At 37.1% G+C, this 16,168-nt stretch overlaps 1 protein-coding gene across 1 annotated transcript; it reads left to right on the plus strand.

Moving 5' to 3' along the window:
- The first annotated feature begins 2,164 nt into the window (after positions 1 to 2,164).
- Positions 2,165 to 15,240, plus strand: pex2 (peroxisomal biogenesis factor 2). The gene is made up of 2 exons (NM_001423777.1): positions 2,165 to 2,320; positions 12,738 to 15,240. Exons 1-2 carry the CDS (start codon positions 2,317 to 2,319, stop codon positions 13,670 to 13,672), a joined length of 939 nt encoding a protein of 312 aa, NP_001410706.1. The 5' UTR covers positions 2,165 to 2,316; the 3' UTR covers positions 13,673 to 15,240.
- Positions 15,241 to 16,168: the final 928 nt, after the last annotated feature.

The following is a 16,168-nucleotide window of genomic DNA, read 5'->3' on the forward strand; positions in this document are numbered from 1 at the left end:
TTTCTTCTGGAGAAAGTCTTATTTGTTTTATTTCGGCTGGAATAAAAGCAGTTTTGAATTTTTTATGAACCATTTTAGGGACAAAATAATTAGCCTCTTTAAGCTATATTTTTTCTCGATAATCTACAGAACAAACCACTGTTATACAATAACTTGCCTAATTTCCCTAACCTGCCTAGTTAACTTAACTAACCTAGTTAAGCCTTTGAATGTCACTTTATGCTGTGTAGAAGTGTCTTGAAAAATATTTAGTTAAATAATATTTACAGTCATCATGGTAAAGATAAAATCAACCAGTTATTAGTAATGAGTTATTAAAATTATTATGTTTGGAAATGTGTGGAAAAAAAATTCTCTCCGTTAAACAGAAATTGGGGGGGGGGGACAAGCGGTCTAATAATTTAGGGGGCTAATAATTCTGACTATATATATATACACATACACACACACACACACACACACACACACTAACATAAAAATAAAACTATACAAAACAGTCTTGTTACATATAAGTTTAGATTGAGATAAATAATTTGTATCATATACATATATATTTTATCTCTAAATGTAAACATTTTCTCAAATATATGCATCCTTGTTTATATAAATATACATAAAACAAACTTATGAAATAATAACTAATATATACTAATATATACAATAACATATACACTGAATATATTTTTGTATAATATATAGTATACTTAAAATTTTTATAAGTCAATCAATTAAAAGATTGTTTTAAAGGAATCATTTGCCCCAAAACTAAACCTCTGTCATCATTTACCTATCCTTGAACTCTACTAAACCAGTTTGAAACAGAGGATATTTTTAAAAAACGCTGGAAACCTGTAATTATTGACTTACATAATATTGTTTTTTTCCTACCACAATGCGTATGTAAATGGTTACAGGTTTCCAACATTCTTCAGAATATCTTCTTTTCTGTTCAACAGAACTAAAAACCAAACATACATAAAGCGTGGGTAATGCTGACAAAATATAAATTTTTGAGTGAACTTCCAATTAAAACAGCAAATTTCTCCCATAAATACTGTTAATTAGTAACTAGATGGCCATTTGTAATTATTCTGACAATTTCAGTACGACAATTAGACAGATAATACACTGAAAGTTCTCATTACAAGCATTCATTTTAATAAATAAGTATATTTTCTTTTGCGCTTAATATTGTTTTTTCCTATCACAATGTCTATGTAAATGGTTACAGTTTTCCAACATTCTTCAGAATATTTTCTTTTATGCTCAACAGATCAAAAAATCAAACTGATTTCAAAACAAATTAAGCATGGGTAAATGATGACAAAATATTTATTTTGGGGTGAACTACCCCTTTAAACTACATATTCTTTCCATAAATACTGTTAACTAGTAACTAGATGGTCGTTTTTATTGTACTGACAGTTTCAGTATGACAGACAGACAATATACTAAAAGTATTCATTTCAAGTATTTCAATAAATAAGAATATCTTCTTTTGTGCTTAATATTGTTTTTTTTCCTACCACAATGTGTATTTAAATGGTTACAGGTTGAGCTCAACAAAACAAAACAAAACAAAATTCAAACTGGTTTCAAAACAAGTTAATCGTGAGTAAAGCTGAAAAAGCATTAATTTTTGGGTGAACTACCCCTTTTAACAGCATATTTCTTCCAAAAATACTGTTAATTAATAAGTAGATGATCATTTATAATTGTTCTGACAATTTCAGTACGACATACAGATAGGCAGACAGCTAGTATACTGAAATTACTCATTACAATAAAAAATAACAGGTGCTGATAACATTGAGTAAATCAGCTGCTCATTCGACAAGACGTTTTCAGGCAAAATAAAAAGCCAAGTTTACGGTGCCGTTTTAAGGAAACCGCGTTATTGTGTCGTTATTAAGTCGTCTCATGCTCGTTCATGAGCATTTTCTTTCTTTTTCTGCCTGTTCCCTCTGCTGCAAATGAAATACCAGAAAACATGCTGCTCCCTCCGAGCCCGCCTCTCCCTGATACCGATTGGCTAAGACCTGCAGTCATACACAGCTATCAATTTTGATTGGGCGATTTATTGTCAGCCGCACAGGAGTCTTGCGTGCAGCAACGCCTCTCTCACATGTAGATACGATTCATGTTCGCCTCTCTCAATCAGATACTGCGATTGGACGCATGTGATCAAGGGTGCGGAGAAAATGCAATTTGCAATTGGCTCGTCTGCTTCAAGGAGGGGTTAACCGAGATAACCCGGAAAAGAAGACAGAGCAGCGACTCAGTTCCGAGACCGACTGTGAAACTGTCAGTCTTATCATGGGTAATTATACTGCATTTATTTGTTCTAGTCAAATCTCAGTTATCCAGGCGTTGAGACAAAAAATAAACGAATATCAAGGTGCATTTAGTTTTGAGCAGGACAGCATTGTCTCTCTCCTGTCAGACTTGTATGAGATTTACGCGTGTTTCAATGCATAATAAACGAATTCCATACAGAATTGTATACAATGTTTATTATTTGTCATAGTTGTCGGAAACTAGACTGTTCTAGACAGAGCTAATATAAACGGAGGTATATAGCTTACAAAAAACGTTGATCCAGAATGTACACAGTCGTCAAGAAACACATTAACGTTACTATATTCGTTCACTGTTTGTATAAGGAACTTGTCCAAAGCTCATAACGATTTAAAATATAATAATAATAGTAATAATAATAATGATGATAAAAACGTCCATTATAATCATAATAATGCTATTCAGTGTCATCTTCAGGTATTATTTTAGATACCCAAATTCACACATCATTTAGTGTGTTTTGTCATTTGCAGATCATTTGTACTCCGAGTTGTCCAGATGTGTTGATGTCAGCGTGGGGGAGATGTTTACTTTGTAATTAGTTTGTTCATTTTCACCAGTTTGGCCCATTCAGGTCTGTTTGCACACCTGTTTTGGGGTCCTACGGGCACATTGTGGAGTGGGTGCATTACAATTCCTTGCAAGACTAGCGCCACTAAATATGCAAATTTTGAACTGCAAGTACTATAGACAAAATTGATGTCTTAGCTTATTCTAGGTATGCACAACATGAAAATATTAGTGCAATTGATTAAGCAATACCAATATGACTTGGTATATATTGAGAACGACTTGCTCAGTCTGGTTTTCAGTCATTGTCTTAAGAAAAAAAAATTCTTTTTAAACTCCTAGATTGTTTTTGTCTGATTTCTACTAAATCAAACAAGATAATTTTTTGGCCATGCTGGCATAAAAACTTTTAAATTGATTCATAATAATATGCAAATAAATTTGATATAGGGTTTGCCAAGTGGAGGTGAGACTTCATCTCTGGAAACCTTCAGCATAATTTAAAATTTAGTTTTTGTTATGAAATTTATAACCTGTTGTTGACTGCACAATTTTTGGCACAGTGACATTAAGTGGCCAGGTGATGTGAAAAGTTGTTGTTTTTCCTTATAACTTGTGAATGTTTTGGCCAAAAATCTCTATACTGGTCTTTTTGCTAGCATGCCAACAGTAGCCATGTCTGCATCTCATTGGCATATTGTTGCAAAACTTTTTTTCTCCATGACTTAAAAGTACAGAAGGTACCTTGTAGTGATTGGTAATGGGTACTATTTTGCCCATTGTCATGAGTAATATCATCGTGAGAAATATTCTGAACAATTATGGAAAATTAAGTGAACTTCCTGTCCACCATTTTGATTTTCTTCAAAAACTCCTCCTAGAGCACAGATGTTAAATCCAGTTCCTGGAGGGCTGCAGCTCTGCACAGTTTAGCTTTTACCCTAATTAAACACACCTGATCAAACTAATTAAGTCCTTCAGGCTTGTTTGAAACCTACAGGTAAAGCTGCAGTCACACTAGAGTTTGTGTGTGACGCTGCGAAAAGGGGCGGGATTAAACAAGCTTATTAGACATTTTTAAAAGCCAGCGATTGCTTCATGTTTTACATTTCTGTCCGGAGATGTCATGTTTTGGTTCTCGATTGTTCTCACGCAGTCAAGTGATGCGATTTCGCAGATCAGAGTTCACCAAGCTTGAACTTTGCACTGCAGCAACCTCAGAAACTTGACGCATGACCCTGCGTTTCTGGTCTGACGCATTCGCGTGCATAAGAATGGAAGTCTACGGTAGGAACAGCCCAGTGTGACCGCAGCCTAAGACTTGAAGCAGGGTTATAACTAGGGCTGCACAATATTGGAAAAATCTGACATTGCAATGTTTTGTTTTTCTGAGATATATATTTCGATATGAATATAATTTCACCACATTACTTAAATAGATCTGTTTGTTAACAGTTTAGATACAGAAATTGAAAAATCTAATTTAAATACTACTGCAAACTGTAGGCTTCATTGTATAAGCAAGTCAATAAAATATTTTTTATTGAAGTTTCAAATGGTACAATTCCTTGTAAGTGAATGGTTTAAAGGGCTATGACACTTTCGGTTTTCGGAAGTCTACTTCAGAATTTTTTCAAAAGATGCATGATCAATGGGCGTGGAGCTCCGCGAGCATAGGGCAGGAGTGGAGTGGCCAGCAGGGGAGAAGGGGAGCGAATAACAGTTGTTGACAGTTAGCTCACAAACTGAGACACAAACCGTGAGGAGATGAGTTTATAGATTACAAAGTTAAAATGCAAAGAAATAAACAGTAATTTAATGCCCTGCTACATTTGTTATTCGTAATTTCATATACACATAACCACAATTTATATCATTATAAAGATAAGTGTGTTCATGTAAACACTATAAATGAGGATTCTCCCTCGATCCCGTGTCTAAATTATAGATCTTGAATGCAGACTCAGTGCAGCTGGTCTCCTGACCTGTCTATTTTAACTATTAGCCCTGCTGGTAATATAGAGGATTTAGGCAAACACAGCAGCACGGCGATGTGTCTGAATGTGAACGAACTCCTGATAAAAGTCAACATCCGCCATTCTTCAATTCTCGCACTGCTCTCCCGACAAAAATGCTTGCAGCACGCACACAGCTTTGCTGTATGATCGGCCCTAACAGGATCGCGGAGAAAAAGCATGCAACAAAACCCGTGGATCATGGAAACAAACACGTACGAGCCTTCATGAACGGCTACTGCGTGCCGTTGGTCTGTGTCTCACAGCTATCTTGAAACTGGCAGGTCTGCCTTCGGAAAGCACATGCTCTCATGAATAATTAAGCAGCCGGCTCTTCTCATAGGATAAGAAAACTCCGCTATGAATAATAATGAGAAACCGACGCGTCATCATTGCACTTGCAGTACTGCGCTACGTCGCCGATTTTGATCCCGCCCCAAAAATCATTTTAAACCCGGAAGCTGAAATTAGCTGACAAAAGCTCAAAATGATCCAGTTTTCCCCACAATTAAAGCTGACAGGTGCTAACATTGTCTTCACTGATGCTCAACACACACAAATCTGTTAATATAAAAAAAAGTTCTCCAGGGTGTCCTGAACCTTTTTCCTCTCTTGATATGCTCATACAGTCACAGGCCTTAAAATCATTTGCAATTGCTTTATTATGATTATGACAAAACTCCAATGACTTCATGTTCTGAACTGTGGTTCCTGGTCCAAAATAATGCCAATTCAACATTGAAGATCCTACAGTTTGACTATTGCGGATGCACACATTGCGATATTGATGATAAATTATATTTATATAGTGCAGCCCTAGTTGGAACTAAACTTTGCAGAGCTGCGGCCCTCCAAGAACTGGATTTGATACCCGTATCCTAAAGAGTTAGTCCAATTTACAACCAAAAATTTTACTCTGATCATCTTCAGATCATGATGGCAAAAAGCTATGGATTTTGTGTCAATGTGTTTTAGTTAGCACATGAAATGAGGCTGAATCACACTTACATTGGATGTGTCCTATGCTATTGTTGTCTACGGAAAGAAATGCGTCAATAGAGCCACCATTTTAGTACAGGGTAGCGCTCCTTTGAAACTATTGTGGGAGCAAGGTATAGTCGAGGACTGGCCATCTGGAGCCATAGATATGTAAACATTTCTCGATGATCAAATTTTTTTTTTAAATTAGGAAAATAATAATTTTACATCACTTTTCAATTTAGATGGATAGTTACCGCATGGGCAATGTATTTTTCCCTCCCTGTTAAATTTGATTTAATCCATGGACTGAAATGCTAAAACTCTCCAGCTTTCACTTCTAGTTCTAACCGAGGGAGCGATTCGTTTGGGATCGAGTCTGTTTTGAACGATTTGCCTTATAGTCATTGCAGTAAGTGACTGTATTATCATTAATAACACGACTTTAGCCCAAAAGTTCATAACATACAAAATCATAAAAAACTAAATCTAACCCATGAAATGTTATGTGTTTATGCTTTGTTTGCTCATTACTACACCCATATCCTGCGCAAAAGTCCAGCGTCTTCAGATTAGCTTTACCCTTGACTAGTGAAGTTTAATGACATTTGTCCTGGGAGCACTGTACAAAAATGACAGCGTTACTGACTCGTGCTCAGGGCCTCTATCTGATATTTAGTGTATGTATTTACGACCACACCACATCAGTTAAATTATGCCACCAACTGGTCAAAAGCGGTAAACCATTAAATCATATGAGATAGAGGTGATTCAAATCATCCTGTTGTGTATTTAATTATTGATTTTTGCAGTAGCTCCAGTTCTCCCTTTAGCTTAGCTTAGATGCTTAGAGATAGTGTTGGGTCGATTGACGATGCCATTGTCCATGGCCAACAGACATCATGATGCTGAGCCGGCATCGCGATCCCCTGCTCTGTCGCAGCAGCAACCCGCTCAAGAAAAATACACTCTACACAAATACGACTTTGTTTTAAAATGGTATTATAGAATGAAAACTATCCACGTCCACACTGACATTTCATTGAGCATTTCTGAAAAGCCTTCCTTCCACACTATACCGCTGAAAATGCACGTCACTTGACCACACACACTCTGCAGCTTATGTGCGTGTTTGACTTCCAGCTGTCAACGGGTGCTTTGAGCCCAAAACCCCAGCGTCAGTACAGTGTCACATGCATCAGTTCATGGCTTTAATCTTTCGCTTTCACGCTTGTACTTAGTAACCTCAGATACTGTTGGTTGTGCACCTTTTTTACCAACCAAGTTTGTCGACGCCATTATAATAATACAGATCACTCTGCCTATTCATGCCAGAGTCCCGTGGAAAAAGTGATTGACAGGTGGTAATTTGTGTGTAACTTATCTATATTCAGTTATTTATGATTTGGGTATGGGTAAAACAAAGACCATGCAGGTCAGGTAATTGAAACGGTAGGCTACAAATAATTAATTCGTTATGAACTAATTAGTTATTCATAAATGATCAATTCACCGCCGCTTATGACGATGATGCCATCGTCTGCCATCACCCACTTAGAGATATATTTGCCACTTGCATTTCTTTCACTTTGAAAAATGTCAAGCTACAGTACTGAATAACCCTGCATCAAGCATCACTGCCATATAAATAATCGAATCATCATGCTGTTTATATTATAAAACTTAAAACTTATCTAAAAATATATATTATTATGATTTATAACAGAGTGTATGCTAGAAAATCATGGTTACCATGTAATTTTAATATAAAATTTTAAAGTGACCAGAAATGGCGTCATGGTACAGAATTAGGACAGCTGATTGCTGTGGATTTGATTGAGCTGTAAGTGGCACACTTAAAATAATGAATGGCGTTAAAGTCCGACTGCAGTATGATCTCAGCCCAGGTCAAAAGGTTGCCTATAGATTTGTGCCATTTAAATGGATTAAGATTTAAAAAGCACTATTTGTCGGGTTGTTTTGCATTTTCCATATGTGGTTAAAATGTTTACCATGTTGCTGCTTCCATGTAAACATTAAGCCTTTTAATATAACATTAAATCAACATGCTAAGCCAAATCTGGATGAGGGTGAGAAGAAAAACAATTCTCATTTATTTGTGTCATCGATTAAGGATGGTGTGTTCATGTAATTTTTCAAATAAAAAAAAATAGAAGAAATGGTTATTAAAAAAAGATAAAATGATTTTTTTATGCAAATACATCATCTCATAAAGGTGGTGAAAAATCACCGGACAAATGTATTGAAGTGAAAATCCTTTATGTGGACACAGCAAAGCCCGACTGCCCTCTGTACACCATAATATGCATCTTCACAGTTTTCTCATTTATTAACTGTTCTGTTCAGTCGCTCCTGCTGCCTCAGCCTTTAAATGTTTCATGAGTTTTTAAGCTGTTTTTTCTGCCTAACTCTGTACTTAAGGCTTTAAATCTTCCACCTTCATACTCACAAAATCAATTAATTCTTTTCAATAATTTACATTTTGTGCAAACAAGATTTAGCAAAGCATATCTTTGTGTCAGACCTGGCTGCTTTAAAAGACATTTCCCTGATGTTAAGTTTTGTTAGACTTGCGGCTCTTGGTAATTAGAGAAATGGGGCCGTCTGATGAGACATTAGGACCAGACCTTGAACCCCAAGTGCTTTTGCAGACATTCATATTTTATGATACAGACGTAGAACAATTAGAACAGGATGGTATTTTAGCAGTCCTGTAATCCCATTTCAGGATGACATCACCTTTCAAATTCAGAAACGCACATGGCCATCAGTGTTCATATACTGTACTTCTGGGATGGAGTTAAAAGTTGAATGCAAAACAAGGAGACTGGCTAATTCTTCTAGCAGCTGAAAATGGCGCCAGAGCTCTGAAACGTTAATCGCACAAATGATTATGTAAAAGAAGCGAAGATTTTAGGGTTTTATTTTTTGACTGAGTGACACTTCAACTGTCACTGGAAATACAAAGTGACAACCAGCTTTTTGTACTGTGGGTTTAAAATGTTAAGCGAAGGATCTTAAAACTGTTCTGGCATGTGATTTTCATTTTTGTACAAGACATTAAAATAATAAGAAAAATATGCACGTTTATATTTCAATACCAATGGTATCTATTTACTATGTAATATACTACATATTAGAGCTATTATTATAGACTGGTATTCAGTCATTCACTGTATTCATTATTTCAAACGAGTTTAATTTATCAAACAATAAAACATTTATGTTATAAAAGATTTCATTTTAACTTTGGCAATTAGCTAAAAAAATAAAGTGTATTTTTAAAAAATATATGTTTAAATATTAATTTCAGTTAATTTATTTTAATTAACAGTTTTACTTTTAAATAACTGTAATAACACTGCTCTTAATCCACGTATTATGATTTCTAAGAGACCATACTGAAGTAATGATAATGATAATTTGGCATTATATTAAAATTAATATTCAAATATTGAAATCATATTTAATCATTTAAAATGTTATTGGTTTGAATTTATAAGAATATGTATAATACTATATTATTTGATTAAATAATATAATTTTTCCAAAACTTTTAAAACCATCCCCAAACATTTGAGAAATATAATGTAATACAAAACGATACTCAAGACTAAAGGCTCATTTATGCTTCTGCGTCGAGTGATCGGTGTGACCCAAGGTGCATGCCTTGCGCGTAAGCATGCATTTCTTTGTGCTGTTTGTGTTGTTATGCAGTAACACTTCCGAAAGGCTAGCTGGCATTAGGTTTTTATGTGTTTCTTCGCTGGTTTTTTGTTTTTTCTGAATGCTACAAGTAGCTAAAACTTACTCATTCAGAGGCGGGAACCGCCGGATGTGCAACAATTTTAATCATAAGGTACACGTAAAAAAAAAAAGTTTCCATCTAGAGCTCCTTTACGAGACTCGACACTTATAAACACTCACTCCATCGGGCTCATGGCTCCAAAGGGCACCGCCTATGCTCGTCACCGGTACCAACCTGACCAATCACAGGGTTGTTGCAACATGTAGTTACATTGTTTGAGAGGTGCACGTCATTGTTGGCGACAGCCACAGTGAAGGCTTTGTGACCATGCAAAGGGTGAACTTGACCATAAGCGTGTGCTTTATGCAGAAGTATAAATCAGCCTTAAGCTGAAGTAAAATGAATGAATGAAAAAGATACAATACAGTATGTACTACGGCTGGGCAATTTGGCCTAAAATCAAAATTGAACATTTTAACTCTATTACGATTAATGAACGATTATTTTAATCATTTATTTTGTTTTTGCCCTCATAGTTCACTGGTAGGTTTTGTACATTAAACATGGTCACATATTACAAGTCATTGATTTTTGAATGAAGGGTGCTTTACTTGATTTTAAAATAATTGAAAAAAACACACTGTCTACTATCTATAATTATTTTTTGAACATCAACGCTGAACAACTGACATTAAAAACACACATTGCCTAAAACGTGGCTCTCTGCACTGCCCATCGATCTGTCACCGATACCAAACCGACCAATCCAACACAATCTCATGGCAATTCGTAACTTTTTTATTTAGTGGCTAATTCGTATGAATTCGTACAATCTAATTCATACAATTTAGTACGACTTGCTCATCCCCGAATGACGGTTGGGTTTAGGGGTGGGGTTAGGTGCCACGCCTCCTTTTTAAAATCGTACAATTTCCTACGACTGAACTCCTACGAATTTCTACGAATTAGCCACTAAACTGGCAAAACGTAAAATACTTACGTTTTCTTGTAAGATCAAACTGACCAATCACAAAGCTTGCGCTAAGTGTTGTTGTGAGGTGTAAGTATTTTTTGAGTGGTGCACTGGTATGCAAAGGCTTCGCCAGACTGTTCACATGCTGTTGGCAGAAGTATAATATGAGAACAATACGTATGAATCATAACGTTATAAGCATCATTTAGCCTTAACAGAGCGGGGGACTCCACACACTTTAGGAAAATAACTGAAAAAATTTACCTGAAAAATTTTGATCAAATATAGATTCTGAATGTCAATTTCGATTACTTTTCGATTAATCTCCCAGCCCTAGTTTGTACCATATACTGTAATAGATACATAATATAAATTCTCTGACTTACATCAAAGATGCAAAAAACAGATTGAATGTCAAACGCAAGGTCAGGTAACCACAGGCTTCCTAAAAATCTCTGGATTTCAAATTGTCCAGTCGCTGCAGGAATCTCATGGCCTACTGCCTTGTAATGCTAAGCCCAAGGTGACTCTGTGACCCAGCTTATCAGTTGCAGAACTGCAGGCCTGAGCCTCCAGTGGGCTGCCTCAGGAGAACATGTTTTATAGCCCGTGCCGGTGTCAGGCATTTGTCATTTAAGGCTGCTTGTCAGGACCTTGACTTGGCTGATATAACCTTATATGCGTGTTCCCCATCCATTTTGCAGCCCCAAGATGGGCTCCATTTCCTAGAAAATTCAGCTTATTTCTGTGGAGTAGAGGTGACTCCAGATCATAAATAATAAAGATGGAGTATTATTGATATGTAGAGCTAATGAGGTAATCAGCTTACAAATATACATAAAGTAGTATCTAATTGTTAATTCGTGCTACTGTTGTTTCAGCTAAGACTCATTCTTATTGGCTATCTGTCACAGATTTTTCGCCTATTGCACTGTAAACATGTATGAATTACTTCGCTCCATAGGCCAGGTCTTCTGATCACAATAGAGGTAAACAGAGGCATTGATTACGAATTTGGCCGATTACATAAGAAGCATAGATTTTCAGCTCTCTGGTTAAAGCCCTGTACATTCAAATGCTTAATTTTTATAGGCAGAGCACATTGACAAAAGTGTCTAGTTGTTATATATTTGGCAAGTACTTTGAGTCTGAGAGAACCTGTCAATAGTAATCCTGATATTGATAGCAGTCCTATACGAGATGTTACTTGCCCGAGCTAACATCTATGTGATCCTCTAAATCATAATTACATTACTATTGACAGGCCCTTGACAATAGTCACATTACTATTGATAGGTTGCTGTCAATATTATGTTCTCAAATAAAACATATTCATTCATAACTTGTAAACTGCTCAATAAAAGCCTATGACGAGAACATGGAAAAGCTGTATCCCCAGAGTGGCCTGCCGCAATGATTTGTCTCACCTGGCCGAGTGCCGTCGTGCAGTGAAGGATTTTTTCCTTCGCTGAGAAACTATTGAACTGGTCTCTAAACCTCAACACATATGAAACATAATCAGCAGACTAAACGAAGAAGTTCTGACTGATTATACAACAAACGTAAATGCAGTCTCCAACATCTGTTCAAAGTAGATAATTTTTTTTTTCAACTTCTTCATGAATTCCATCATTCTCTAACTGGTGAAGGTTTAGGCACAGATGAACCTAAAGTATTGAAAGAAAGAAAAAAGATTTTGAGATGTTTCCTGCAATTTTCATAAGCCAATTTATTTCAGATATTGTCCAAATCCCATCCTAAGCTAAGAGGTGGTCACCACAGCCCCTGGCTCTCATTTTTTAACCATTGCATTTAAAGAGATAAACCCAGGCCGATACAAACGCATTCCATGAAAAATTGCCAAACGTCACAGTTCTTAGATCCCTTATAAAAAGCCGTCAAAGTAAAGTAGTTCCACATAGCGGATGTTTACTGCCTTTCCAAGCCTGTGCTGTTGGGATAATCTCCTGTGATGTGATTTGTCCTCGAACTGAATCTCGAGAGGGAACAGCATAAGACCTCCTGTGCCTCTGCCCTGCACAGCTAAAAGGGAATTTAGGATGGGTTTTACATGTGAAAAGTGATTTCAACTCAAATGCAAAAATGCATAACCATTTCCTTCTTCTGCTTGTAGCTGGAGCTGGAGGTGACAAGCCTTTCGCCAAGGCCGGCCCAAGCCCTTTATCTCGGGTTTTGAGAATCAGTCAGCTGGATGCTTTTGAACTGGATGGTGCACTGGAACAGCTTGTTTGGTCACAGTTCACCCAATGTTTCCAGCATTTTAAACCTGGGATCTTAACCCCTGTGGAACCAGAACTCAAAGCGCTTCTCCAGCTCCTCCTGTGGAGGTTCACCATCTACTCCAACAGTGCCACCGTGGGCCAGTCACTGCTCAACATTCGGTACAAGAATGCACTGATCCCGGGACAGAAATACCGGCCCATGAGTCGGCCACAGAAGTTTTGGTTTGCTTTGCTGACGGTGGGTGAAAAGTGGTTTAGAGAGCGCTCCCATAGCTTGTTTCTCAACCACCCAGCAGAGTCCAACGCTCGCAAAGCCCGTAAAGTACTCAGCATCTTGTTGGGCCTCACCAAAGCGGCCAGCCTGGTCAACTTCCTACTTTTCCTCCAAAGAGGAACCTTTCCGACCCTTACCGAAAGATTGTTGGGAGTGCAGCCAGTCTTCAGTCGACCCCAAGGGCCACGAGACATCAACTTCCAGTACCTGAACCGGGAGCTGTTGTGGCACGGCTTTGCTGAGTTTCTCATCTTCCTGCTGCCTTTAATAAATGTATGGAAGCTGAAGGCTGGTGTTTCAGCTCTGTTTTCTCCTCTTAGTGACCTAACGGGAACGCAGAGTTCAGAGGAAACCCATCTCACAGAGTGTGCCATCTGCGGGGAGTGGCCCACAATGCCCCACTCCATTGGTTGCAAGCATGTGTTCTGCTACTACTGTGTCAAGAGCAATGTGATTGCTGACATTTACTTTACCTGCCCCAAATGTGGTGCGGAGACCGGGCAGATAGAGCCAGTCAGGCTGCAAGTAGGAACAGAGTTGCTTCAGAGCTGACACTCAGACAGCCTGCTGATTGACTTGAGATACATACAACAGAGTAACTTGAGATCAAGTTGAACGTCTATCACAGAGATTAGTTGATGAAAGCGTATGCCTTGTGCCTTTTTTTCTGAAATGAGAGCATTTGTTGCCATGAAATATGCAGAAATTTGTACAAAGAGACAAACTTAATGATGTAAAATTCTAAAACAACATCATTTGTGTCGCTAATTTATTCAGCCTCATTAAAGTTTGATGGAAGCTGTGTATCAGAGGTCCACTTTCCTGCATTCTTGGATTGAGCGCTGAGCAAATGAATAAACATCAAAACAAGCCTTTGCTCAACTGCCTGCACGATCCAATTCCCCTCATCCCCTATGAAGAGAGAAATTTGCACAAGATCAAGGAGAGGCCATGATAGCACCAGGGGGTAGTGGGGTAAGATGCAGATTGACAGGCATCCCATCCTAATCTCCATGGCCCTTCTTAATACGCCAGTAAACTGTAACAAACCAGAGTAGGGCCGATGCAAGTTTCGGGCATATTATGCTCTAAGCCTAATAATGACTGCAAAGATGGGTATTTATTCTGCTGTTAACTCTCTCCAGTGAGCCATGCCTGAGGCCAAACACATCCAAATGGACTCAGACCTTCTGGAAACTCGCACTCTAGTTTTTTTTTTTTCCTCCCCCAGACCACATTGCCTTAATTGCCCATTGTGAAGGCAATCAGTCAATTCTCTGGGCAAGAGGAACCAGTGGTTTCCAAGATTTTGTCATTTTTTGAAATCGCTGATCTCAAGTTCACTGTGACAAAGACTTGAAAATTGGGAACATGGCACACCGATTCACCCTCATGTGGATTCGCTGACATTATTATGCATATGGTCGAAAACACGGGACCACCAAGAAGTGTAGCTCTCGGTATATTCAAAACTGCCCAAGTTTACGCGAACACTGAGTTAACAAAAAAAATGTTCAAAAGATATTTAATGTGCAACAGCGTCTGTTTATACCCTTTGTTTTCCTTCATAGGATTAAAGGAACTTGCCGCCACTGTTCTGGAAATGTTCAGTAATGATTGCCAATTTACAATATACTCAACATATGGTTCTGGTGTATACCACATACATGTAGATCGAATCCAGGGAACATCTGTCCTTCAAAATACATTTTTAATGACTTCAAAAGCATTCAAATACAATCCTGTAAAACTGAATACCAAACATAACAGACTGTTGCGTATTGTATACTGTGTGTATATTTTGAGTATATTGTAAATTTAATTAATGATACATATTTTTCAAAACTGGTTAATTTGTTTAATCAGGTCGGTAGAGTAAAAAGGTATGCAATGATAAAAACAATAGTAATATAAAAACATTATTTAATTAGATTATAACTTTGTTAAGGGGATGAGTGTTAATTTCTGTGAAGAATGGTAGCTTAAAAGCTGATTTTCTAAGTGGAGCACCACTCATATTTCAATAAAAAGAGACACTCTGTATAACCTATGCATAATTTTAAACATTATGTTGTAATAAAATAAACTGAGATGAAAGCCATCCAGTTAAATAAAAGTAACTAATGTTGTAATTTAAAAGGTTTTTGAACACAATGTGTATTTTATGTAGCTAAACACACAAACATCCCTGTAAGTCAAATGCAAAGATTTCTCTTGTCATTTTTCTTTGTAACAGTTATCTAAAGAGTCGACCCTCATTTTGCTCTTTATCTTCTCCAAATCTCATTTACACTCAGGATTGCGACAGTCTCCAATCAGCTATAAAATCTGCAGTCTTTGACACCATTTACTTTGCCAATTGCCCACATTCTATTTTTTTCTGTCTTTTCTTTTTAACATACACACTGGGTGTTACAGTAGACATGGCCATATTCACACTCTGATGAGTGATCCTGCTCATTTCAATCCACACATTCTTGAACCTTTGATGTCAGGCGTTGAGTTCTCTGATTAACAGATTTGGATTTAAAGAGCTCTACTTTTGTGTAATGCTACTTACCCTTTGCGGCTATTCTATGCTAAATTAAATAGCAGCCAAAAGATGTACTCTATTTTATATTTGTGTTTATAGGACCCTAAAAGAGTTTTTTTTCTTGTTTTTTATTATAGAGAGAGAGAGATTTTCATTTTTTTAGTTTTCCTTCTGTTTTCATGGTTCGTAGTAGTATTACAATAGCTATGTTTCTGTCACAATTTGCTCAAGAAATTTTGACACCTAAATGCTGGTGAAATGAATGCCAGAGCAGCTATGTAGCAGGTATGTGCAGACACTGGAGAGCAGTGGCTGAAGTGGAAAAGGGGAACTTTTCTTTTTTTAACGGCATACCTTTACCATTTCGTTTACTGTTAACGACACAAGATGTTTGAATAATGTTAGAAACCAGCCATTGACTTGTGTAGTAGGAAAAAATACATTGGAAGTCAATTGCTATTGGTAGCAAACATTCCTCAAAATATCTTCTTTTTTTCTTAATTTTTATTTTAAAT

The sequence above is a fragment of the Danio rerio genome, chromosome 24 (genome assembly GCF_049306965.1).
Source record: "Danio rerio strain Tuebingen ecotype United States chromosome 24, GRCz12tu, whole genome shotgun sequence".
NCBI lineage: Eukaryota > Metazoa > Chordata > Actinopteri > Cypriniformes > Danionidae > Danio > Danio rerio.